Below are 24120 nucleotides of genomic sequence, written 5' to 3' on the forward strand. Positions count from 1 at the left end.
TCGGGATCCAAGCCGCGTCTGCAACCTACACCACAGCTCACAGCAACGCCAGATCCTTAACCCACTGAGCAAGGCCAGGGGCCGAACCCGCAACCTCATGGTTCCTAGTCGGATTCGTTAACCACTGAGCCACGACGGGAACTCCCCAACAGATTTTCTAAACGCAGCTTTGCTCTAGGCCACAGAAAGGTGGGTTCCCTCTGCTAAAGCAGTAGGAATTGCATAAATTAGGGAGGAGAGTACAGATCCGTTTCAGAGTAAGAGTTTTCTTCAGTTTTTAAGCCAAGTCCCCAGTGTTATTATTTATTGTTATAAATAATAACCCAGTAGTCATAAACTCTGGAAATAATAGAGGGAATGAAATATAAAAATATTCCCTTATTTCCTGAAATCATTGACCAGAAATTCTGGGATCTAAGAATAATGTGCTATTTTTATACCTTGTTATCCTAATGTTTCTCCATGTGTTCTTGAGGAGGTCACTTAGTGTTTATAGTATCTCCTACTTTACTAACATACTACACATATACAAAAGACATAAATTTTTATACCCTACAGCATTTTGAATACAGATAATATGATGTTTTTGAGGAGACAGCTGTGATTTCTGCTTAAAGACACTGAGAATGATTAGGGTAGGGGAAGACTTTATGTAATTCTTGTGAAATTGTTGTATTTCATTTTCACTTAATGATTTTTATTTCTCTGCTTAGCAGACAGAAGGGGGCGCACAGACAGACGGCCAGCAGTCACAGACACAAAGCAGTGAAAATTCAGAGAGTAAATCTACCCCGAAACGACTGCATGTCTCTAATATTCCTTTCCGCTTCCGGGACCCTGACCTCCGGCAGATGTTTGGGGTAAGTCTCTGAAGTCCTTTTTTGGGTTTTACAATTAAAATATACTCTAACCCACCAAATGTATTATTCGTCATTTAGTCCTTTAGGATAAAACTGCAAATAAATTGAGAAAGATCCTGAGGCAAGGGAATACTTTCATAAGGCTTTAGGATCTTTCCCGTCACCTGGTCTATTCTCCACGTTAGCCTAGTAAGTTCTTACCTGTGGTGGTGACTGTCCAAGCCCGTTTGCCTGGGACTGAGGGTTTTCTTGGGATGCAAGGCTTTCAGTGCTAAAATCAGGTCAGAATTTAATTCAGAATCCTGCCTTTCAAAGGTTCTGAATTAAATGAAATAATATCTGTGATCTAAAACCAGCTTTAGGGGGTTAGTTTGCTACCTGATGTGTTTGTTCTTCCAGCTGTTTCCTTCCTCCCAAAATCACTGTCATGAAAACAAAGTGTAATAGCAAAGATTTAAGTTACTTAGACATGAGTGACTACTGAGAATCTTATCTTTCTTCTGGGCTAATGTGTTGTTGCCTGTTTTAATTTGACCTAACTCCTCACTTGAACTAGGAATGAGAGATAATTATTTAAAACAAAAAACAGAAAAACTGTAGCTGCCTAGCGCATTATCTGAAAAGCAAATGCCCTTCTTTAAGCCTTGGTGGTGGCCGCTTCACGGTGATAAGGTCCTGGAGCAGAGTTCTCTCACTGTCCGCTGACGCCCTGGATGCGTTTTCTACCCTGAAACAAGGGCCAGGGCTGAGATTTAATGAACCTTCAAGGAGGTTCTTGAAGTGCTGGAAGAGCTTTTTGGCAGGAAATGGTAGTTGTTCTTCATCTCTGCAGAAAAGAGAGAACAGAAAATATGAAAGGCAGGATAAAGAATGTAGGTGACATTTAAGAAAAAACTTTTCAGGAGTACAAGTTGTTAAGTTTTCTACTGAATTATCAGAGATAATATGGAACCTTAATCTCTGGAGGGCTGTGAAAAGCGGAGTACATTCTTGTCTTTCAGAAGTGTGTCTTCTCTTGAGTCAGAAAAATAGAGTCCACTAAAGATGTGCCTAGGCCAGGTATCAGTGATTTCTTGAAATGCATTATGCCCTTACCATTGGACACTAAGTGCAAAAAATGCATGAAATTTTCCTTGCAAAGAATACCTGGTTGCTGTCTTCTCCCACGTGGTTAGTACATGTTGGTACCTAGAAGGACAGTGGCATTGGTAAAAAGCAAGATTGCATGCCAGATTTTATTAGCTCTGCAAATTGGATTAGTGCCTTCTTTCAGTCTCAAAGTCCTTAACCATTAAAGGAAGGCAGTCTGTACTCTGGAAGGATGTTGTAAGGTCCAATTGGAAAACGTTAAAAGAAAACAAACTCTAAAACACCCTACAAATCTCAGTTTGGGGGACAGACAAAGAAATAAAGCAAAATGCCCTCCTTCCTATGAAAATATGACATTTCCATCTTCTCTTGATTTTTCTAATTTTATATTAAATGCTGAAACTAGAATCAAACCCAGGACTCTTACCCTAGAAAACTTAGGCTCTTCATACATGTTTGGTTTTTGCTTTGGGGTTTTTTGGTGGTGGTTGTGGTGGTGGCTTCTTTTCTTTTTTTCTAGTAATACATGTTTCTTGATAAAGATGGTAATAATTCAGACCAAGAAGAAAACATGATTTCTGTTTTGCACTTTTCATTTTTTAGTTTTTTCACATTTCCCAAAGTCTGCCTTGCAATCCAATTAAAATAGATAATTGGGTCTGTGAGTCCAGTACTCAAAGGGAAGTGTGAGCCAAAAAAGGTGCCTGGAGATTTACTGCACATTCCTTCAAGTCAGTTCATCCAGGTGTTGATTAAAACAGGTAGTTTTGTCACTTTGTATATACCTCTCCTCCAGGTGATTACTGTGTTTGTGTTTTGTGTATGCCCCATCAGCTATACTCTCACAATAGTTATTTGGGTTTTGTGTTTTTAGATTTGTTTGATTTTCCAAATGTTAAAATATTTAAATAATTACAAAAGAAAGTTATTATATAAATATTCTTGATGATATTCATTGCAGAAATATTAAAATGGCAAAGAAACAGAACTATCCGTAATGTCCACAAATGTTTGGTATGCTGGAAAATTGCATGTAACCTATAGAAATGATAACACATATATATTTCATGATTTAGAAAGCTATAGTATATTAAGTTCTAAAAAAGTAAAAGCAGTATGTGTAGTGTGAGATATCTATAGTTATATAGTTATATGTATGTGTAGTTACATATATATGTTTTATATATTTATATATATTTTTATTAACATATATATATATATATATATGCCTAAGGAAAAGCCAGGAAGGCTGGGTATCGAAATGTTAAGACGGTGGAATTACACAGTTCCTTTGTGGTGCAGTGGGTTAAGGATCTGGAGCTGTCACTGCAGCAGCTCAGGTCGCTGCTGTGGCGCAAGTTCTTCCTTGGCCTGGAAACTTCCACACGCTGCAAGCGCAGCCAAAAAAAAAAAAAGAAAAAGATGGTGGGATTACAGATGATCTCATTTCCTGTTTCCCTTTTCCTTTTTGTTTATATTTTCTATTTTTTCCCAGTGAACATAAGGTGGGGGAGGAAAGATAAATAGCCTTCAATAGTATATTTTTCTATTTAGAATTTACTACTTATAACAGACATTTCAGGAATTTCTGTCCTGGTTCAGTGGTTAACGAATCCGACTAGGAACCATGAGGTTGCAGGTTCGGCCCCTGGACTTGCTCAGTGGGTTAAGGATCCGGCGTTGCCGTGAGCTGTGGTGTAGGTCACAGATGCGGCTCGGATCCTGCGTTGCTGAGGCTCTGGCGTAGGCTGGCAGCTACAGCTCCGATTCGACCCCTGGCCTGGGAACCTCCATATGCCGCGGGAGCGGCCCTAGAAAAGACAAAAACAAAAACAAAAACAAAAAACAGACATTTCAAAAGTTAGAGATGCAGTCAGGAAGAAGTATATAATAGGGAGACACTCTCTGTGAATAGCTTCTGAAAACAGCTTCCACTATATAGATGTGAAAAATGCACATGTAAGTGAATTTAAAAGAAGAAATTATCAGCTCAATGATGAGGAAAAATCTGTACCTGTTTTTGGGACCTTTCAGCAAATAGAAAAATTGAAGTTAAATAAGTAAAGGGGAAAAAAACACCTATTCCTTTTTCAGAAGAAAGTAAAGTATATGGATAAAAAGCTGACCATAAATAAATGTTTGTATTTTTGTCTCTGCAGCAGTTTGGCAAAATCCTAGATGTAGAAATAATCTTTAATGAACGTGGCTCTAAGGTAAGCTCCGTTTAGTTTTCAGTATGCTTGTGCTTGGTTTCTTTTTAGTTTTGTTTCATTTCATATAGTAAGGAGTCAGAAAATTTAAGCTATTTTTCAAGCCTACGAAAAATATTCTATCTAGGGAGTTGCCGTTGTGGCTCAGTAGTGACGAACCCAACTAGTATCCATGAGGATGTGGGTTTGATCCCTGGCTTTGCTCAGGATCCGGCGTTGCCTTGAGCTCTTGTGTAGGTCACAGACGTGGCTCGGATCCCATGTTGCTGTGGCTGTGGTGTAGACCAGCAGCTACAGCTCTGATTCCACCCCTAACCTGGGAACCTCCATATGCCAAGGGAATAGCCCTAAAAAGTAAAACAAACAAAAATCCTAACTAGCTTGATTAGATCATCTCTGAACATAAGCTACCCCATAGCCAAAACTTTTCTCTAAACCTTAAATCTGGAAGCTGAAGGGGTGGAAACAAGGGCGGTTTGAGGGAGAATGTAGCCATGAGGAAGAAAGGCTGTAGGACACACCAGTCCCGCCAGTCCTTTATTGGGTTTAAATTTGGCCTAAGCTTCTCATTTTAAAGGAAGAGAGAGAAGACTGGAAAAAAAAAAAAAAAAATGAAATTCGGAGTTCCCGTTGTGGCACAGGGGAAACAAATCCGACTAGGAACCATGAGGTTGCGGGTTCGGTCTCTGGCCTCGCTCAGTGGGTTAAGGATCCAGCATTGCTGTGAGCTGTGGGGTAGGTTGCAGACGTGACCCAGATCCCGCGTGGCTGCGGCTGTGGCGTAGGCCGGCGGCTACAGCTCCGATTAGACTCCTAGACTGGGAACCTCCACATGCCGCAAGTGCATCCCTCAAAAGACAAAAAGAAAAAAAGAAAGTGAAATTCTGTGAGAATTCTAGTCTGAATTCTATCAGAACAATTCAGCTTTTAGCAATCAAACTTCAAAGTGACCTCAGAGTGCTTAGAACATCATTTATTCGGTTAATTTGCTTTCTCTTTTCAAAAAATTTTGACGAGGTTTAAAAACAGGGAGTGGTGACTCAGGTATTCATCACTTTAAGTTCTACTCAGGTAAACTTCAGGACTGAGTCGCTTCCATTACAAATAGGGAGAGTTAGGGGTTTTTGCATAAGAATAAATACAGTAACCCTGTATAATTTGATGTATGTATTCTCTTCTTAAATGTGTTCTGTATAAGAACTGAACGTTTTCATTAAAACTTACTTTCGCCTAGTAATTTACTATTTTAAATTTCTAATCTATATGATTTAGAACTTTTCTGCACCAAAATAAGCAGCAGTACTTTTAGGAATTAAGGAATGGTAGAGTCTTGAAACGGTGTTGTGAAAAAATATTTGATGAACTGATTTTCATAAAGTTGTATTTGAGAATTTTCTTTCTCCTCCGCAAATGAGATACACTTCACGGACACAATCAGCTAGGGCCAAGCTTGTAAATATCTACCTTGCCATGTTAGGTTCTATTTGCATTTTTAGGTTAGACCACTTTTTGAATTAATTTTCATTTGGTCATCTCTAATGAGCCTTGAAAATAGCCCTTGGCTATGATTTAATTTCTAAGAATGTTAATTTGAGGAAAGCTAAATAAAGCAAATAAATAAGTTAATTAATATTTCCCTCTCTTCAGTTTCCTGCTCCAAATTCACTATACTTTGGGAATTAATAACATATCTAGAGAGTTCCCATCGTGGCTCAGTGGAAACGAATCTGACTAGCATCCATGAGGATACTGGTTCGATCCCTGCCCTTTCTCAGTGGGTTAAGGATCCAGTGTTGCCGTGAGCTGTGGTGTAGGTCACAGACGAGGCTTGGATCTGGAGTGGCTGTGGCTGTGGCTGGCAGCTGTAGCTCGATTCAGCCTCTAGCCTGGGATCCTCCATGTGCTGCACAGGAGTGGCCCTAAAAGGACAACAAAATAAAAATAACATATCTACAGAATTACATATACCTCCTGCCCCCATCTCTGCTAATGAAAATGTGTGCACTTTTCTAATGCTCCTGACTATTATTCCCTTCCTTTATAGAATGCATCAACACTAAAAGTGTTTAATTCTGACTGTAATCATTATTTGTTAATTATTAAAGAGGTAATTATACCCTAAGCTTCCAGTTTTCAGTTAAAACAAAAAAAAAATAATATGCTTATACAGAATTTTCTCCAGCACTTAACTTGGTAAGTATTTTTAAAGTGACATCTATTCAAGCTGTAACCAGTAAAACAATTTATACTTGTAATTTCCTCACAATGGATTTCTGTTCCTTTGTTGAATAGTTTGCTTTTATTTTTTATGACCTTTTTAGATACAAGATAGAAAAATAACAATGGTTTAGAGATGAGAAGCACATGAATGTGAAATCAGGAAAATTATTGACCACACTGTTTATCTTAAACTGATAGTTAAAATATTTTTTGTTTTAAGTGTATGTGTCTGGAATATTCTTAGTGAGACTAACAACCGGAAGCCCAGTATAATTCCATCAGGCATTGAGGACTTGCTCCTTACCAAGAAAATAATTTGATTGAATTCTTGTGAAGCAAAGGAAATTGATCTTTCTAAGGCTTCTTCCATTGACTTCAAGGATTTGCCTACTACCCAAAATTTTTTAATTTACCCAATTCAATTGCTTCTCCCCTGTAATTTTCTTTTTAAATGACACAAGCCTTCCTTTTCTCTTTTCTCAAAACCCAGAGTATATGCTGCTTCTCTCAGCTTGATGCTGTGTCCTCACTGCCCCTTTTTCTTTGGGCTGCTGAAGGGTAGTCAGACCATGTACTAATTGGAAAATGTTTTTAGAACAAAGTACAGAATTCAGAATTACCTTCCAGAACTGGTACAAAACCTGACTTCATCTTTGCCCTTCTTAACTGTTATCTAAAGTTCTTTGCTGGAATGGGCTAGAGATTAATTTTGGCATCAAAACCTAGATGCCCCTTCTGGAATCCACCTAAGATAAATTAATGAGTATTTTTCTTTTTGTAAATTAAGTTTAGTTTCTCGTTTCTTTTGTGTCTAAAATTACAGTATGTCTTGAAAGGAATCAGAGAAGAAGAGACTCCTGTGGTTCCATTGTTAAGAATTGCTCACTCTTGGAGGGTTTTTTGGCTCAGTAGGTTAAGGATCCAACATTGGCACTGAAGCAGTGGCATGGATCTGACCCCTGGCCCAGGAACTTCCACATTCCACGTGCCTCAGGCATGGCCAAAAAAAAGAATTGCTCAGTCTTAACAGAGTGCTTTTCTGTACAGAAATTAGCTTTATTGAATTTTTTTTTGAAACAGTAATGGAAAAGCCAAGTTTTTAGAGATAAGTAATATTTACAGTAGAACAGTTTTTAACCAAATAAATGACCACAAAACAAAAAGCAATCCTTTGTTACACCATGTCTTATTCTGATGAAATTCTTGGCCCTGGTTTTGAGATGATACTCGGTTGTACACATAAGTGAACACTGTTTTTCTGCCCTGCCCTTTCCTTCCCCGCCTGTGGTGTTCTACCTTCCAGCTTGCCTGGAGAGTAGATTTTCTGTGCTCCAGGAGGTGGTCGTTTCTCTGTTGTTGACTATTTTCCTTCTTTCTTCTTTGACCTTCATATTCCAAATTTTATTTTTATGGAGTGAATTTAAATCATTTATGTGCACATGTGTATATAGATATATAAATTATTTCATGTGATTTTTGAAAATCATCTTTTTACTCCCCACTCCTTTATAAAAAACAATCAGCCATTTAATTTTTCTTTGATTAACTGAAGCAAAATAGACCATCTTTTTGAAAATGTTCAGTTAAGATATGTGATGAAAAATGGCACCCCTAACAAAAAATTAACTAACATATTCAAATAGAATCTAGGAAAATGGGAGATCCCGTCGTGGCTCAGTGGGTAATGAATCCAACTAAGAACCATGAGCTTGAGGGTTCGATCCCTGGCCTTGCTCAGTGGGTTAAGGATCCAGCGTTGCCGTGAGCTGTGGTGTAGGTTGCAGATGCGGCTCAGATCCCTCGTTGCTGTGGCTCTGGCATAGGCTGGTGGCTGCAGCTCTGATTAGACCCCTAGCCTGGGAACCTCCATATACCATGGGAGCAGCCCTAGAAATGGCAAAAAGACCAAAAAAAAAAAAAAAAAAAAAAAAGAATCTGGAAAAATGACTATACAGCTATGCATAGCTTTATTGATTTTCCAGATTGCACCGGTCATGACAAAGTATTAATACAAACAGTAAGAAGATACTGTAGAGAGAGCAGCCATATACCCTCATTTATCCTACATAGTTCCCAGTTTATACCTGTTGCCATAGCATAATTATTAATAATATCCCCTCTCTCCCTCAAAGTGCCCTAGTTTGAACAATAAATTATATTGCCACTCTCCTTGTAGATCCTTTGAGTAACAACTTTTCAAAAGCACTTTTTAAGGAAGCATTATAAAAAAAGACAAACATGAATTAGAAATAGGAAGGAAAAAAGCATGCACAATTCATTAAGGAGAATATTCACAATATTCTCGTGCATTTCCTTCCAGTCTTCTCAGAGTCTTAAACAGAACCCTAAACAGTGGTCACCTTGTTTAATAACCAGGACTCTTCACTGTGTATTCTCTGCTGGATACTTTTTTTGTATTCTTTTTTTTTTTTTTAATTTTATGATTATTGTTTCCATTATAGTTGATTTACAGTGCTCTGTCAATTTCTACTGTACGGCAAAGTGACCCAGCCATATATATATATCACATTATCCTCCATCATGTTCCATCACAATCTGCTGGATACTTTTAGGGACAGAGAGTTTATTCCGTTGTTGAAATTCAGACCTTTCACCATCCTGTTCATTATCACTCAGTCCTATAACAATTTGTTTGTAATAAATATCAAGCTTATTTTAAAAAGAAATCCACAGATTTAAACATTTATATTTTTCATAAAGTTTTTGTTTTGTTTGTTTGCTTTTTAGGGCCACACCTGTGGGATATGGAAGTTCCCAGGCTAGGGGTAGACTTAGAGCTGCAGCTGCCGACCTGCACCACAGCCACAGCAATGCCAGATCCTTAACCCACTGAGCGAGGCCAAGGATCTAACCTGTGTCCTCATGGGTACTAGTGGGGTTCATTACCGCTGAGCCACAACGGGAACGCCCATAAGGTTTTGTCAACACATTGTGAGTATAGCTGTCACTTTTGAAGGGATGTGTATTACAAATACCAAATGTGTAGAAGCTCCTCACCTCTTCAGGCAGTGTCAATTCTTAAGTCCACTGAAGGTCTCCAAAACAGAGCACAACAATTTGTGAGATTTCCAGCAGATTTTTAGTTACTCTGTTCTCATTACTTCTCTCAGGTGGATTTCTGGAATGATGGGTATCTGGGTTTGGGCTAGGCTTAAGTTTAGACTGGAAGTTAAAGTTTAGGAAAGTTTGAGAAGATAAAACCTCTATTCCCATTCCTCAGACGCAGGGAATCTGCTGTAATTTCTCTCCTATTTCCCTGACATTGATTTTATGCAAAGGGAATTTATAAGAAAAAATTTCCCTTATTTCTTTCCAAATATGGTCAAAAGACTACCTTTGAAATTACACTAAGTAGGCATTTGTGATTTTCAGTAAAATTTGATGGGTAATGTTGAGATTAAATGTTTTTCATTATACTTAAAACTGAATTAACAGTGCATGTATTTCCAAAAGTGGTAGTTTATTTTCTTTTGTTACCATTTTATGGGTTTTAGTTTTGTTTTTCTTTTATTTATTTTTTAATTTCTGTGTTCTGGCCATACCCAGGAGAACCGTCTGCTTTTGATTTCTCCCTTAAAAGTTACATGGTAAATTTTCTTTCTCATTTTTCTGAGATGGAAAAATTCAAAGATTATACAAATTTTAAAATGTTTTCACATTGCTCACCCTATTGCTTGTTATTTATCGCAGTTTGAGGCCAGACTAAAAAGGTGACAGTTACTCGGCTCCATATGCCCTTGATGACAGATGAATGTCAAGGCAGATGATAAAATTTTTGTCACACTCTGTATAAGTTTTAACCACAACCATACACCTGATAAACATACCATCCTTCAGTTTCTGAAAGGCAACTAAGGTAGCTGGTAAATCATGAATGTAGCACAGGTGTTCTTAAATTATTAACACAGAAGAACTTTGTGAACTGAGAGCCCCGGGTCAGAGTTTAAAGGGTGTAGACCTGCCTTGTCCAGGGCGGTGGCCGTATTGAACATTTGAAATGTGGGAGGTCTAAACTGAGATGTGCCTTAAATGTAAAATAGACACCAATTTCAAAGACTTAGCACACACATACACACACACACACAAAAAGAATGTTAAACATCTCACTAATAATGGGTTTATAATGATGCCATGTTGAAATCATACTATGTTGTATATACTGGGTTAAATCAAATATATTATTATTTTTTTATGATATTGCTTGTTGGGAAATATTTATATTTATTTATTTTTATTTTTTGTTATTATTTTCTAATTGTTATTTACCCAGTACAGCTTCAAGTATATTATTGAAATTAGTTGCACCTGTTTTTACTTTTTTAATGTAGCTAGTAGAAAATTTGAAGTTATGTGTGTGGCTCACATTATATTTGTCAGATAGTGCTGGTATAGAGAAATATGTCAACATTATTTTATAAATAAACATACAAATTTACTTTTTGTTTATCTGTTCTTTATCTTCCTACCTACCTGAAATATTTACTTTTATTGAGTCTAACTTTGTAGCTCTTCAAAGTTATTATGTTATTATATTATTGTATTTCCCTGTTGATACATTATATGATCATGTTACAAAGGAAAAGGTGTTAGGTTAGGACATAATTGTAACAAAATTTGTTTTTAAAGCAAGAGCTCCAAATGATGAAACTTAATGTGAATTAGATTTCCAAGAATAAAAAGGATATTAAAAAATTTCACATATGCACATTTTCCTATTAGTAACTTCTTTTAAGTCTTTGAATATCCTTAGCCCAATTCCTGGCACATTTTCAGAAATGCTAAATTTTATTTAAGAAACAGTACATTGAAATTTTTTTCAAGTTTTATTTGAGTTAGTATTCTTAAAACCAAATTGTAAATGTGACAGATAAGCAGAAAATAGAGTTGATGGAAAGTCCTCTGTGTGAAGGTTCCACTCAAGAGGAAAATATTTAAGGACAACACTCCAAAAATGCCAGTTATGCCTCTCACCTTCTTAATCACAGACTTTAATTCTGAGAGGTATAATTTCCCAGTGCTTCTGAACCAGTTATCACAAACTTACTTGGTGGCTTAATACCACACAGATTTGTTATCTTACAGTTCTGGAGGTCAGAGATCCAAAGTGGGTCTCACTGGGCTAAAATGAGGGCTGCAGTCCTTCAGGTGGCTTGGACGGGATGATCCACTGCCCTGCCTTTCCTGGCTTCTGGGTTGGCCACATTCCTTAGCCTGTAGCCCCCCTTCCATCTTGAGAGCCAGCCGCAGCCCACCCAGCTTTCTCCGGCTGCTGCACGCGGATTCTGGCCCTCCTCTTTCCCTCTTTCCCTTCTAAGCATCCTTGCGATTACACTGGGCTCACCAGATAATCCAGGATAATCTCTCTATCTTAAGATCATTAATTTAATCACATCTGCAAAATCCCTTTTGCCATGTAAGGTAACATATTCGCAGGTTCAGGGGATTAGGACATGGACCACTTTGGGGGACTGCTATTCTGTCTGATACAAGGTCTATTTATCTTCCAAGGCAAGAAAGAAATCTTCTTACCTCTGCATTTCTTCTCAGGAAGTCTCAAAGTATCAACAAGCCTTCTGCCTCCTCTTACCTTAGGTAAATGTGCCTGTAAGCTTGCTTCGTCTTTAGGTTTTTGGTATCTTAATTAGCATTTCCTTTGGTGTATAAACACCTTTCTTTATGAAATACTTTTAAAAATTTGAAAGTGAAACTCTGTTCCAGAAAACTGAAGTCATACTGAGAAAATCTTACACAAGCAGACTTTAATGTTAAACTTTGTCATTTGCTGGCTATAAGATGCCAATACTTATAATATATCCTGCATTCTTTTAGATGCAGTCACTGTGTCACCAATGTTCCATCAACACATTACAGAAAGGAGGGTCATAGAACACAATGAGCAATTAGATTTGAAAAAGGAAATTAGAAGAAATGGTAGTTTAGTAAATAGAATACTGAACTTTGATTTCAAAGCATAATTTCTAATTTTTTCACCATTAGCTGTAGGAAAAATTTGCCTGGAAGAAAAAAGACCTTGTTGGTGTTCTGGGCCTTGCAGGCGCTTGGGTGCTTAACCTCAATTTGATCCACTTTCTTTACCCTTAAAAGGAAACCAACAGATTTATCCTTTATACCCCATGGGTGTATTTAAAAGACAAACAAGTATGTGTGTATGTGTGTTTGTGTGTCTGTAACCACTTGTAAAAGGTTTAACTTTCCCATTGGAGGATTCTCCAGGGTTGGAGAACGGGCTTCTTATCTTCACTGGGTGTTGGTGTAGGTGACAAATGAATACTTAATTAGTGACTTGCCCTGTATACCTTGAGTTGTCAAAGTGGCTATAATGTGTTGACATTTGTTTCTGAAAATGTGTTCCCACTCATATTTTCAACACATTTATATTGTTGAGACATTTTTAGTTAAAATTACCCATAGTATTCCATCTTAAGCTACATATGTTTTTTAAATTTTCTATCAGCTTAGAATTTCACTTTCTGGAGTATTTGTGGTGATGCCCAAGTCGAAGGTAGAGATAATCCATTGGAATCCTCCATGGATTTGCCACCCAACCATATACTCATTTAGAATACCTAGTAGTCGGATGCTTCCAAATGGTGGAGTTGCTTTTATAAAACCTTACTGAGCAACGCATGTTCTTTACCATCTTGGTCGGTCGAGAATGTGTCTTGTATATATAGGAGTACTCACGGCATGAAGCAGCAGAGCAGAACTTCAGTAAAACTTACAGGGTTCAGGTTATCCTACAGTGGTATAGGCAAAGAATGTAGGGGAACAGTGAAGGCTTTGAGACACGAGGCCTTTCTCAGAAAATTCAAAGTTAACTACTCTGCAGAGGCAAATAGCTTGGGAAACTTTTATAGTGACAGAGTGGAGAGAGAAAAACAGCACCTGGAGTGGAACCGATACAATGCTTTATGAGATAGTCTTAGGGTATACAAGCGTTGAAATTGGTGGTGTGATCATGACGTAGTCTTTTCAGATTTAATGTGAGCAAAGGAGTAAAGTGGGTTAACTCCCTGCTCTCCTGCTTTTTCTACTTAATAAAGTTCCATGGTTTGTTGGTCGGTTTGTTGGTTTGTTTTTCAGCGTCTACAGTGGACAGAGTAAATTAATCCTAACTCTGAGTAGCAGCCGCATTGCTGTTTTCTGGTATCCTTTTCCTGTTGAATAGTATACAACTGAGGTCGCTAAATAGATCTCACTCCCATGGCCTTTGACTCTTCCTTTTCTCTATATACAAAAAATTAGATATATTTAGCAGCAGATGTAGACTTCAGCAAGAGTGTAATTTAGACAAACTTGGATGAGCAGTTTTCTGAAATTCAGCTGAACGTGTTTTTATTCTAAGTGCCCGTCTGGTCATTTAACATTAGCATTAGCGTTCCCATTGTGGCTCAGCAGGTTAAGGTCCCTGCCTAGGTCACAGATGCAGTTCAGATCTGGTGTTGCCATGGCTGTAGCGTAGGCCCCAGCTGCAGCTCAGATTTGACCCTTGGCCTGGGAACGTCCATATGCCGGGTGCAGCTGTAAAAACATAAAATAAGGTAAAATAAAATTAGCATTGACGGCACGTCACGCTTGACCACTGCTTAGTGACATTTATGTTTGGACAAACACGTGTGCTCTCCTCTTCCACACCCAGCCCCATGGAGGTTCACATCAACACGTTGGCTGAAATTATCCTGTTCCCAAAGGAGCTGATGGGGATAGAAGCAGCCAGAAGAGTGGGCCTAAAACAATTAGACCTCCTTTAGAAAAAAGAGAAAGAAAGAAAACTCACACAAAGCTTGCCCCTAAATGTCCTGTTTCATGTAAAAGTTACTGGGTAATGATAGATTTAATTAAGTGTTTTTAGTCTTACATAAAGGAACCTGAATTAAGAAAGAAAGGTAGGTTTTGTTTTTTTTTTTTCCCTAAATGCTCAGATTCTTGGTTGAATGGTTTGACCCGAGTAACTCTGTACCTTAATTTTGGTCTGGCCTCACATGCTTTATGTTTCATTTTATTATTGTTATTATTGTTGTTAATTACATGATTACAATTAGTATTATGACTACTACTGCAGTTCTTTATTCTTTTATCAGATTTGATTTCCCTTTACAAAATATGCATGGACCGAAAATGTGACTTTGGGAGAGTATTGCTGAGTTGTTGCTGATGTCAGTTTCATACTGTGATATTTTTGTTCTATTTACTGAGAGATCAGTATTTCAATATAACGATGTGCATGTTTTCCCCCCTTCTCCCGCTGCATGCAGGGATTCGGGTTCGTAACTTTCGAGAATAGTGCTGATGCAGACAGGGCCAGGGAGAAATTACACGGCACCGTGGTAGAGGGCCGTAAAATCGAGGTGCATGTCTTCAATAATTCAATTTCTGGTTTATATTTTTATTTCTCTTTTTATGTATTGCCTCACCTATTTCACATTTGGAACCCTGTCTTGTTTGTGTATGTGTGTGTGTGTGTTTGTGTCTCTGTGTCCTTCACCTTCTTGCTCTAAAATGCATAAAAGTAACACTTCTCTCCCCCCCCCCATTTTTGGTGGTTTGGGGGATTTAATTTTGATTTACCCCTGTGTGTATGTATGTGTACTTGTTTTTCATTTACTTTTTTTCCTCCGAAATGTCCATCCTTCTACTCTCTTGATTTTTTTCCTTTGCTTCAGTTTGCGAGACTCCGAATTCCTGTAACCAGGCCAAAATAAAACTAACGTATAAAATGTCTTTAAAACTGTCCAATTTAGAAATGGGTCCTGTAATGAATCAAGGGGCCAGCCAATATCCTCTCTCTCTCGGGAGGCCAGTTCACCTCCACATACATGTGATAAGTAGGGAATAAAGGTTAGATAGAGGTTGTTGGGGAGTGGGAGGAGATTCCAAAACTCATGTGGCTTTTAACTGTACTTAATACCGGGAATTTCAAGTGAATGGATGAATCCTCACCAGAGGGTTTGATGGCTGCCTGCTGGATGCACTAGCACTGGGAGTGAGTCGGCCACTTGTTGCTCCCCAGCCCTTTTTCACTACGCGGTGAAGGTTAACTGGCTCCTTTCCCCCTTCCCAGTTTTTAAAAGTATGAAATATAAAAGCCACCATTTTGAGTAAGATGTCTGCATATTTTGCTTTTTTTTCCCCCCCTCCCTTTCCAATGGTTTAGCATTTAGGGCCCTTCACTTGACTCACTCTTTCCATGGTAACTATACACAATGCTGGCGATGGTGCCCGTTGGCGGTAAGTGAATCAAAAGCACTAGAGAAGAAGCTTTTTTATAATGTAATTACAAACAAATAAGAAAGAAAAAGTCCATCTGCCATCTCACATTAACACTACAAAATGTGATTTGACTTGTTCCTCTTCCTTTTCCTTTCCCCCTTTTATTTTCACTGCTGTTGAGTAATGCCGCCTGGACTTTGGATGTACATATTGTTTGGTAGCAGTCTGAGCTGTTTGAGTACTGACGTCATGGTGATTTTTTTCCCCTTGCACATCTTACTCAGAGTTACTGAACTCCAGTTTGGCTGGTTTTATTAATGCACCTCCTGCCCCCACTTCCTTTCCTCCTTTCCCTCCTTCCCAGACCTCTGTTTGTAGCTGTGACTGTTCTTTCTTGGCCCTTGACAGCTCTCTCTCCTGCCCGCCTTGGCCTCCCTGACTTTCTCTGTACTCTTCCCCGCATTTGTGTTCTCCTCACCCCAGCTCTCTTCCTAGCCCTGCCCCCTCCCTCCCCACCCCTTCTCTGTTCTGTGCAGCTATTGGTCTCTTTTGCTGACTGGTGATTTCTGATTGGTTCTGGCCATTTTTCCTTTAAGTGCTTGGGTGCTTTCTGCTCTAGCGGCTAGTGGAAGCTCTTGCCCCATTCTAATCCTTGTCTGTGAGAGCCTCGCTCTTCACTTTCTCCCTTCTTTCCAAAATTGATTGTTTTTTTCTTTCTTTTATTTGTGTGTGTGTGTTTTTTAACTGCATGCTCTCAGTCTCATCATTGTTGTATCCCATTCTTTCTTTTTAAATGTGAAATGTTTATATGATTTGGTGGGTCAAACTGGAGTAAATGGAGTTTCAAGCTCTTTTCCTCACATGGGAAGATTATCACTATACAAATCCTGAAAGATATATTAAAACATTTTTGGTTCCAAATCTGCCTTAAAAAACATTTTTATTTTTTTTGCTAATGGATTTCTTGCCATGCAAATTTCACATACTGTAAATCCCTAGAGGTGAAATGATACATATTTGCATTTTGTATGTTTTATAATTCTTTTTTTAAAATGGCCTGTTTTTATATATCACAACACAGTATATTATCAAGTTCGTGGTAAGGCTCTACCCTCCTTGCCAAGAGCTTTGAGGCTGATTCTGACGCTGGGCTGCAGTATCCTGGCTTCTAAGTGCCATCATCTTTTTTCCATCAGCACCGGCTTGGGAACCCCGGCTTACCTTAGCACTGAGGGTGCTTTAACTTATGCGGTTCTCTGATGAGGGTGGAGTGTACCATAAAAGAAAACATAAGCTTTATTTTTTCACTTCTTTTAAGTGCCTAATTTAAAGGCGTTCTGAAAACTTTTCTTCTTAAATGGATAGACCACATAATCTAGAAAATTCAGAACGGTCCTGAAGTCTGTCAACATGGGAATATAAGTCCTTATATTTGTTTACTGACTTCAAACAGTAAAATCTTATACAAGCATACAAAAAATGCTGAACAGGTGAAATCCATGGTTCCCCCCCCACCCCCATCTTCCTGTAAATCCACTTCCCAACCAATGTGGCAAAAGCCTCTGTTTTATTAATGAACTTCAAAGTTCATGTACAGAGTTATCCCCAATTTACTCTTTTCCTTTTTTCCCTCAATGCAAAGACTTCTCTGTTTAAGAGAGCGCCAAAGAGCTGGAAAATGTCCTTTTTCTTTGGAGCCCTGGTTGATAAAAGTAGCCCTAGTTTTCCACTTGGAGACCGAGAAACTGCATTTTTCTCTTGTTTGCCTCATTTAATAATAAGTACTTTAATTAAAATACTATATGTTAATATTTTATATTGCTATATTAATTATTCAAATCATTGCTCTCTGAAATTTACATTTTAAACTGAATACCTTGTTGGTTGTTGGATAAGCACCTCCGTATTCCTTAATGTGCTCTCCTTCTTCCCTGCCCTCCTTTCTACTTTCTGTCTTCAGGTGAATAACGCCACGGCACGTGTAATGACCAATAAGAAGATGGTCACACCGTATGCAAATGGTAAGAGATTACACATCACCTCCAGAAAGATGTCATGTATTCTTGTATAGATAGATGAACTTTTTGCAGATATCAAAGACTCTCTCTTGATTTCATTCTTGAGTTGTTTCATTTATGTTGAAGTATTTTGTTTCCCTAGGAGAGTTAATTTTTGCAAGTGACCTTTTTTTTTAGCTATTAAGGTGTTAGTTACCGTCTCAGGTAAGTGCACTTTATACGGTGTGAACATGTCCTTTGAGGTTACCTGTTAACCCAAGTCTGGTCCCACTTGGGCAGCCTCTTTTTTAGCTGCCATAGTGCTTCATAATATGTAAGTCTTGTCCATGAGGCCCCCCACCCTGCCCCGGGTGCTCACCAACCCCCGCTTTTACTCCTCATTCCTACTTAACTGAGCATGACCAGAATAATTCTTTTTTTTTTTTTTTTTACTTTTTTTCAAATTAAAGTGTAGTTGATTTAAAATGTTGTGCCAGTTTAAGCAGACTAATTCTTGATCCCTTGTTCTCCTTTTAAAGGAATGCTCTAGAGGTAACAGCCAAGGCTGTGTGTGTGTGTGTGTGTGTGTGTGTGTGTGTGTGTGTGTGTGTATGCCCACGTGCATGCACGCACATGTTTTCTCTTTTATTTCATGACTACAGGTTATATTGTGAGTTTTATAAATTTCTTGTCAAGAGGGAATTTTTCTGTGAATATTTTGTCTAACAAAAACAGAACTTAGCTTCAGTTGTCTGATTCAATCTAGACACATATTCTCTGAGTGAGCTACGATATCATTTTAATATGTGGTACTACAGGGGTTTGGTCCCTGTTGGACGAAAAAAAGAAAAAAACCAAATGGATGGGGTCCTGAGCCCTACAGCTCCTCCCTGGTGGACCTCCTTCTCTGCTGTATATTTTAGAGTTCTGTGTAAGATTTTATGTAGAGTAAAAAAGGGCATTTCTCCCTTTTAATTGCATTTGAACCTCCTGCCAGAGTCTGTGCTGGTAGAGGTGTACTTGTATTGAGTGTATCCCAGAAGGTCTTCCGTAAATATGTGTAGCTCGGCCTTTCAAATAGATGGTGGAAACCAGCAGAGTTTGCATTGAGCATCATTTGCATTTTCCTCATCCATTTTATCAGTGGTGTATCTTAGGGCGCCCCCACCTTCCACGTTACCTTTTGTTTTCGTCTTTTCATTGCTATCACAGAAAGAAGTTTCCATAATTTTGATAAAATCCCATTTAAACAAAATAAGAAGGACAGGCAGGTATGTCAAACTTCCTTTAGATCCAGGGAGAAAGGCAGAAAAAGCTACCGACTGGAACTGAGTAGACAGAGATTGTGTTTCTAGATTTCCACTTTGTGCTGTGACTGTGGGCCAGTTTCCTCACCTATCTGATTATGTTTTCAGATCTATCTAGTGTCAGGCACAGAATTACCAAAAGGCTCTTTAGAAATTATCGCAATCTAAATCCCTAGCTTATTATTTAGGAAACGAAGCCCAGGGAAGTGTAGTGGTAACTCATTGACCTGGAGGTGGTACCTATCATTGCTCTCTTTAGGTTTTCGTTTTGTGAAAGTCAAACACCTGTAAAAATACATTGTCCATTGTATAAAACTAAAGGTATTCAAAATACTGTTGACAGTGTACCATTATATGCCATTATTATAATTGCATCCATTGGGGAGTTCCCATCGTGGCTCAGCAGAAATGAATCTGACGAGTAACCATGAGGATTCAGGTTCAATCCCTGGCCTCACTCAGTGGATTAAGGATCCAGCATTGCTGTGAGCTGTGGTGTAGGTCGCAGATACGGGCTCAGATCCTGAATTGCTGTGGCTGTGGCATAGACAAGCAGCAATATCTCTGATTCGACCCCTTGCCTGGGAACCTCCATATGCTGTGGGTGCTTCCCTAAAAAAACAAAATAATATATTATAACAACATACATCCGTTATATTTATTTATTTATTTGTCTTTTTTTTTTTTCTATTTCTTTGGGCTGCTCCCGCGGCATGTGGACGTTCCCATGCTAGGGGTCGAATTGGAGCTGTAGCCACCAGCCTACACCAGAGCCACAGCAACGCAGGATCCGAGCCGCGTCTGCGGCCTACACCACAGCTCACGGCAACGCCAGATCGTTAACCCACTGAGCAAGGGCAGGGATCGAACCTGCAACCTCATGGTTCCTAGTCGGATTCGTTAACCACTGCGCAACGACAGGAACTCCACATCCGTTATATTTAAAGGGAGTACTTAAGTAATAGTGCCATTGGTAAGAAAGGAAAAGTTCATTTTTAAATATAATTTGAGGGAGTTCCCTGATGGCCTAGCAGTTAAGGATCTGACATTGTCCCTGCTGTGGCTTGGCTTAGATCCTTGGCCCAGGAACTCTTGCATGCTGCGGCCGCAGCCAAAAAAATTAAAAAATAAAAATGAATAAATACTACTCTAAATCAGTATTCAAGCCTACTAGAACCAAACTTTAGAAACCTATAGCTCCCATGTTAGAGATTTGAAGAGTGTGCTAGGTGCCTTCTGATGAATTGTCAACATTTTAGCTCATGTTAGTTTTGAGTCACTCAGTTTGTCTGACATTGTGAAATATTTGTGCTTTTCAACCCCAGTAGGATTTGAACCCAGATTTTGAAATGTTTATGCAGAATAATGAAGAGGCATGTCTATGAACACAAAAAATAATGGAGGATTGGATTGATTCCGAATGAATGGGTTTTCTCTTGAATTATGTCTTTGCTCATAGAGTTTAGAGCTGGTAAATGGCCTTTTCTTCTTTCCATTTACATATTTATAAAGTAGCAGTGGCACAATGTTACAGTGTCATAAAAAGAAGTAAATCAAAGACCCAGTCTTTCAGAAAAATCATACTGTATGTTTGCTTATTTTGTATAAAATTCAACAAATATTTAATGATTAATGTTTTCATATGAAATTCTGCTCTTCTTTAATTATCAGTGAGTAGTACTGCATTCTTTTTTCACCACTCACCATATTTCTATAAAGACAAGAAAGGGAATGTAGAAATAAATTTGACATCAGACCTAATGTTGTTTGGAAATACTTAAAAATTTATAAATGTTTAAGCTAACATTCAACAGCAGGCTCATGGATACATTTAGCTTAAAGGTCTGATTAACTTAAATGTGCTCATTACAAATTTTTTTATATATATATATTTTTTTGCTCATTACAAATTAAAATCTTAGAAGACAGGAGTTCCCGTCATGGCTCGGCAGTAACAAACCCAACTAGTATCCATGAGGATGTGGGTTCTATCCCTGGTCTTGCTCTGTGGGTTAAGAATCTGGCGTTGCCATGAGCTGTGGTGCAGGCCAGCAGCTGCAGCTCCAATTCGACTTCTAGCCTGGGAATTTCTGTATGACCCGGGTGTGGCCCAAAAAAGACAAAAAGGAAAAAATTTTTTAATCAATACGCAATTGACACACAGCACTGTTGAGGTGTATAGCATAATGATTTGACTTCTATGTAATACAGTCTCATCCTTACCACATCCATTCCTGGAAGGTATCCTGCTCATTTTGATACAGTTAAGGAGACTTCCCTGTTTCCCCTTATCCTCATGGAGTCGTAAATGCCCCCCTTGTCCTCTCTTCCATTTCAGGTTGGAAATTAAGCCCAGTCGTTGGAGCTGTATATGGTCCCGAGTTGTATGCAGGTAGCATTTAATTTTTCCTTTTGTGCTATTTATGTGCATGTAAAACATCTGTTGTTTTTCAATTTGTTACTCCTTTGTAACCTTTCTGCATTTTTATTTTTTAATGCCCTCAGCATCCAGCTTTCAGGCAGATGTGTCACTAGGCAATGACGCAGCCGTGCCCCTATCAGGAAGAGGGGGCATCAACACTTACATTCCTTTAATCAGTAAGTAGCCTATGTCGACCTGGCATGGGTTTTGACTGTTGTGAGTAAACCGTGATGTGTTGGCCTTTTTTTGTTTTGGGGTTTTTTTCCCATATAAATACATAACTGAAAAGAAGGCGTTCTCCAGAGAGAGAAGTACCATCACAGTGCCTTGCCCTGCTTGCCTGTGATGGAATCTTTTTGACCAAATGTTAAGGTTGCCCAAAAGCAAGAGTTGGAAGGGGTAGAAGGGGGTGAGGACATGTAAAGAAAATTTTAGGCTGCACTTGACAGTAAAGGAAACAGAAGAGGTAATTATTTGTGGCATATGTTATACATGTTATCTGCAAGCCAGCTTTGGGCCCTCCGGTAGAATATCATTGAAAAGCCCCTCCAGTATTATTGATTACTCTCCGCTCTGTTGATGTCTCTAAAAGTCTTTTTGACCTGAGCCATTTAGCTCCAGCAAGAGGTATAATTAGACAGAGTTTAGCAGACACAGAATCAATGTCTCTGCGTGTTTTCCAGAGGACAGCACACTTAAAATAGACCCTTAAAAAATGCTGCCTCTTTAAGGATGCAAGACTGCAGGGGAGAGGTATTTTTCCCTCTCACCTCACATTTCTGGATTAAAACATTTCAGGTGAAGAATAAAGCTGACTAGGGAAACGTCTGGAGACTTGCATGTGCCTTGGAGTGCGGCAGCGTGTCAGAACACAAAAGGGCCTTCTTAGGAAGGAGAATTATGTCCTTGTAATGATGTTTGGAAACAAGAATAATCATCAGCCAGAGAACGTTGATAGCAATCGATTTAAACTGCTCGTAGAAGTTAAAGTCCCGTCTCTCCTGATGGCAGTAGCTCCCAGAGCCGCTTGACCTGTTTCTCATCAGCTTGCGTCGTCGTGCCGACGTCGGGAAGGAACAAAGAACACCCACTCCAGATTTGTGATGCAGGGGGTGTGGAGTCAAGTTCGTTTTGCCAATTGCAGATTTCCATTTCTTTCTGAGAAAACTTGTGCTGCGGGGTGTCTTTAAATCTTTCCTGTAACTGATTCAAAGCGAGTCGTGACTGTCTACCTGCTGCTGAATGCAAGTTGACATTTGTGTCATATTTTGGGTCTCCCTTTAGTTCCTGGCTTCCCTTACCCAACTGCAGCCACCACGGCGGCCGCTTTCAGAGGAGCCCACCTGAGGGGCAGAGGGCGGACGGTATACGGTGCGGTCCGAGCGGTACCTCCAACAGCCATTCCCGCCTATCCAGGGTAAGCAGTAGATTCCAAAATAAGCAGCCGGACAAAAAGGATACCATGGCCCTCTCATAACTTCTGGGATGTTGCCGTACCACACAGTAGAGATTCTATAAATATTTGCAAATTAACGGATTAGATGGCAAGAACCATACCATTATCAGAATGTAACCAACTATCAATTCATTATATAAATCTGCATTTTGGCCACCTTAAGCCCTCACAGTAGTGGCTTAAGACAGTGGCCAGAACCGTCTCGTGTTCACTAGCAGTGTGTTGGCATGGAGTTCACTCAGCATCGCACGAATATGGATTAACACTCCTGCAGAGAACCAAACTAGGAGCTCAAGGTTGTAGTGCAAGACTGCGCTGCTGGATCCCCTCTCACCACCACCCTTGCTGGGGCTGAGGCTACCACACGTGCCCCCCCTTTTGGTTCCGCTGCCTGGGTGGTGAGCAGCAGAGCTAGTTACCCACAATGGATTTGCTTTCTTTGTAGGAAACGGATTAAAAGAGGTTAATTCAAAGACGAACCAAGTCCAATTGAATCAAGGGAGAAAGGGAGAAGTAGGAAGAATTAAACTACAGTTGGCTTCTGAATGAGGGTAAAACAGCTAATGTAGCTGAGCATCCTTCACCCTTTGATTTTGTGTGGAGGTGTCTCCTGCAGTGGAATGATTCCATAGCAACAAATAAATCCTTCGTTATAGAATGGGGGAGAAGGAGTGAAGGTGGCAGGTTTTGATTTTGTTGTTTCTCAGGGCCAGCCTAAAATGGACATTTTTATAAAGAGTGGACTTTTACAAGTTAGTTGTATCAAGGACTTTCTTCAAAGATGTGACATTTGTGTTCTTCATCTTTTCTCTGCCTGTGACAGGTTTTTTCCCCATATTCTTATTAAGGCATAAACGCAATGGCAGGAGCCCATTCATGGCCCCTTAGTTAAAATGTGAAGGGAGAGAGCCTCCTTTGTAAGGTCCTGTTCTGACAGCAAAATTGGCTGTGAGGTGCACTGATGTAGCATTCATTCACAGACCAAAGGGACATGCCATTTGGGTCCTCAATTGCAGAATTAAAGCATTTTTATCAGACAAGTATGCATGTTGAAATGGGCAGGATCCAGAAGCCACTGGCAGGGAATTTCTTTAGAAATAAACTTTCGTTTGCAGTTTATAGATGTTTAAATCCCATGCATCCCATCATCTCCATCTTCTGCCATTACTTTTAATTTTATCCTTTTTTCTCTCAACTTGACCTTTGACCTTCAACCTCTGACATCTCTTTTTAGAGAAGTGAATAAAGATGCAATATTGTTTCATCAAGGAATATTCAAGTAAAACATAAAATTGAACCTTGGAAGT

General features: G+C 39.1%; 1 protein-coding gene and 1 long non-coding RNA gene across 51 annotated transcripts in view; one reads left to right on the forward strand and one right to left on the reverse strand.

The window, feature by feature from the left end:
• Positions 1-24120, forward strand: part of RBFOX2 (RNA binding fox-1 homolog 2) — a 272076-nt gene that overhangs the window by 227969 nt on the left and 19987 nt on the right. For 18 of the 50 annotated variants that reach the window (XR_002343804.2, XR_014845235.1, XM_021090998.2 and 15 more), the window contains 7 exons: positions 714-860; positions 4109-4162; positions 14677-14769; positions 17592-17652; positions 21274-21327; positions 21441-21533; positions 22642-22774. Coding sequence is in view for 47 of the 50 variants with exons in the window: in XM_021090998.2 (XP_020946657.1) it covers positions 714-860; positions 4109-4162; positions 14677-14769; positions 17592-17652; positions 21274-21327; positions 21441-21533; positions 22642-22774 (635 nt within the window). In the remaining 3 variants the exon portion in view is untranslated. 50 annotated transcript variants of the gene reach the window in all.
• LOC146403137 (uncharacterized) lies at positions 14109-21327 on the reverse strand. Its single transcript, XR_014803085.1, has 2 exons — positions 19748-21327; positions 14109-19418 (listed from the first exon to the last, which is right to left on the reverse strand). It is a non-coding gene; the product is annotated as an uncharacterized LOC146403137 (long non-coding RNA).

The sequence above is a fragment of the Sus scrofa genome, chromosome 5, assembly GCF_054392235.1.
Source record: "Sus scrofa isolate SSC_HxYL_T2T_F1_AM1 chromosome 5, Sscrofa_HxYL_maternal_Yorkshire_Landrace_v2.0, whole genome shotgun sequence".
Lineage (NCBI taxonomy): Eukaryota > Metazoa > Chordata > Mammalia > Artiodactyla > Suidae > Sus > Sus scrofa.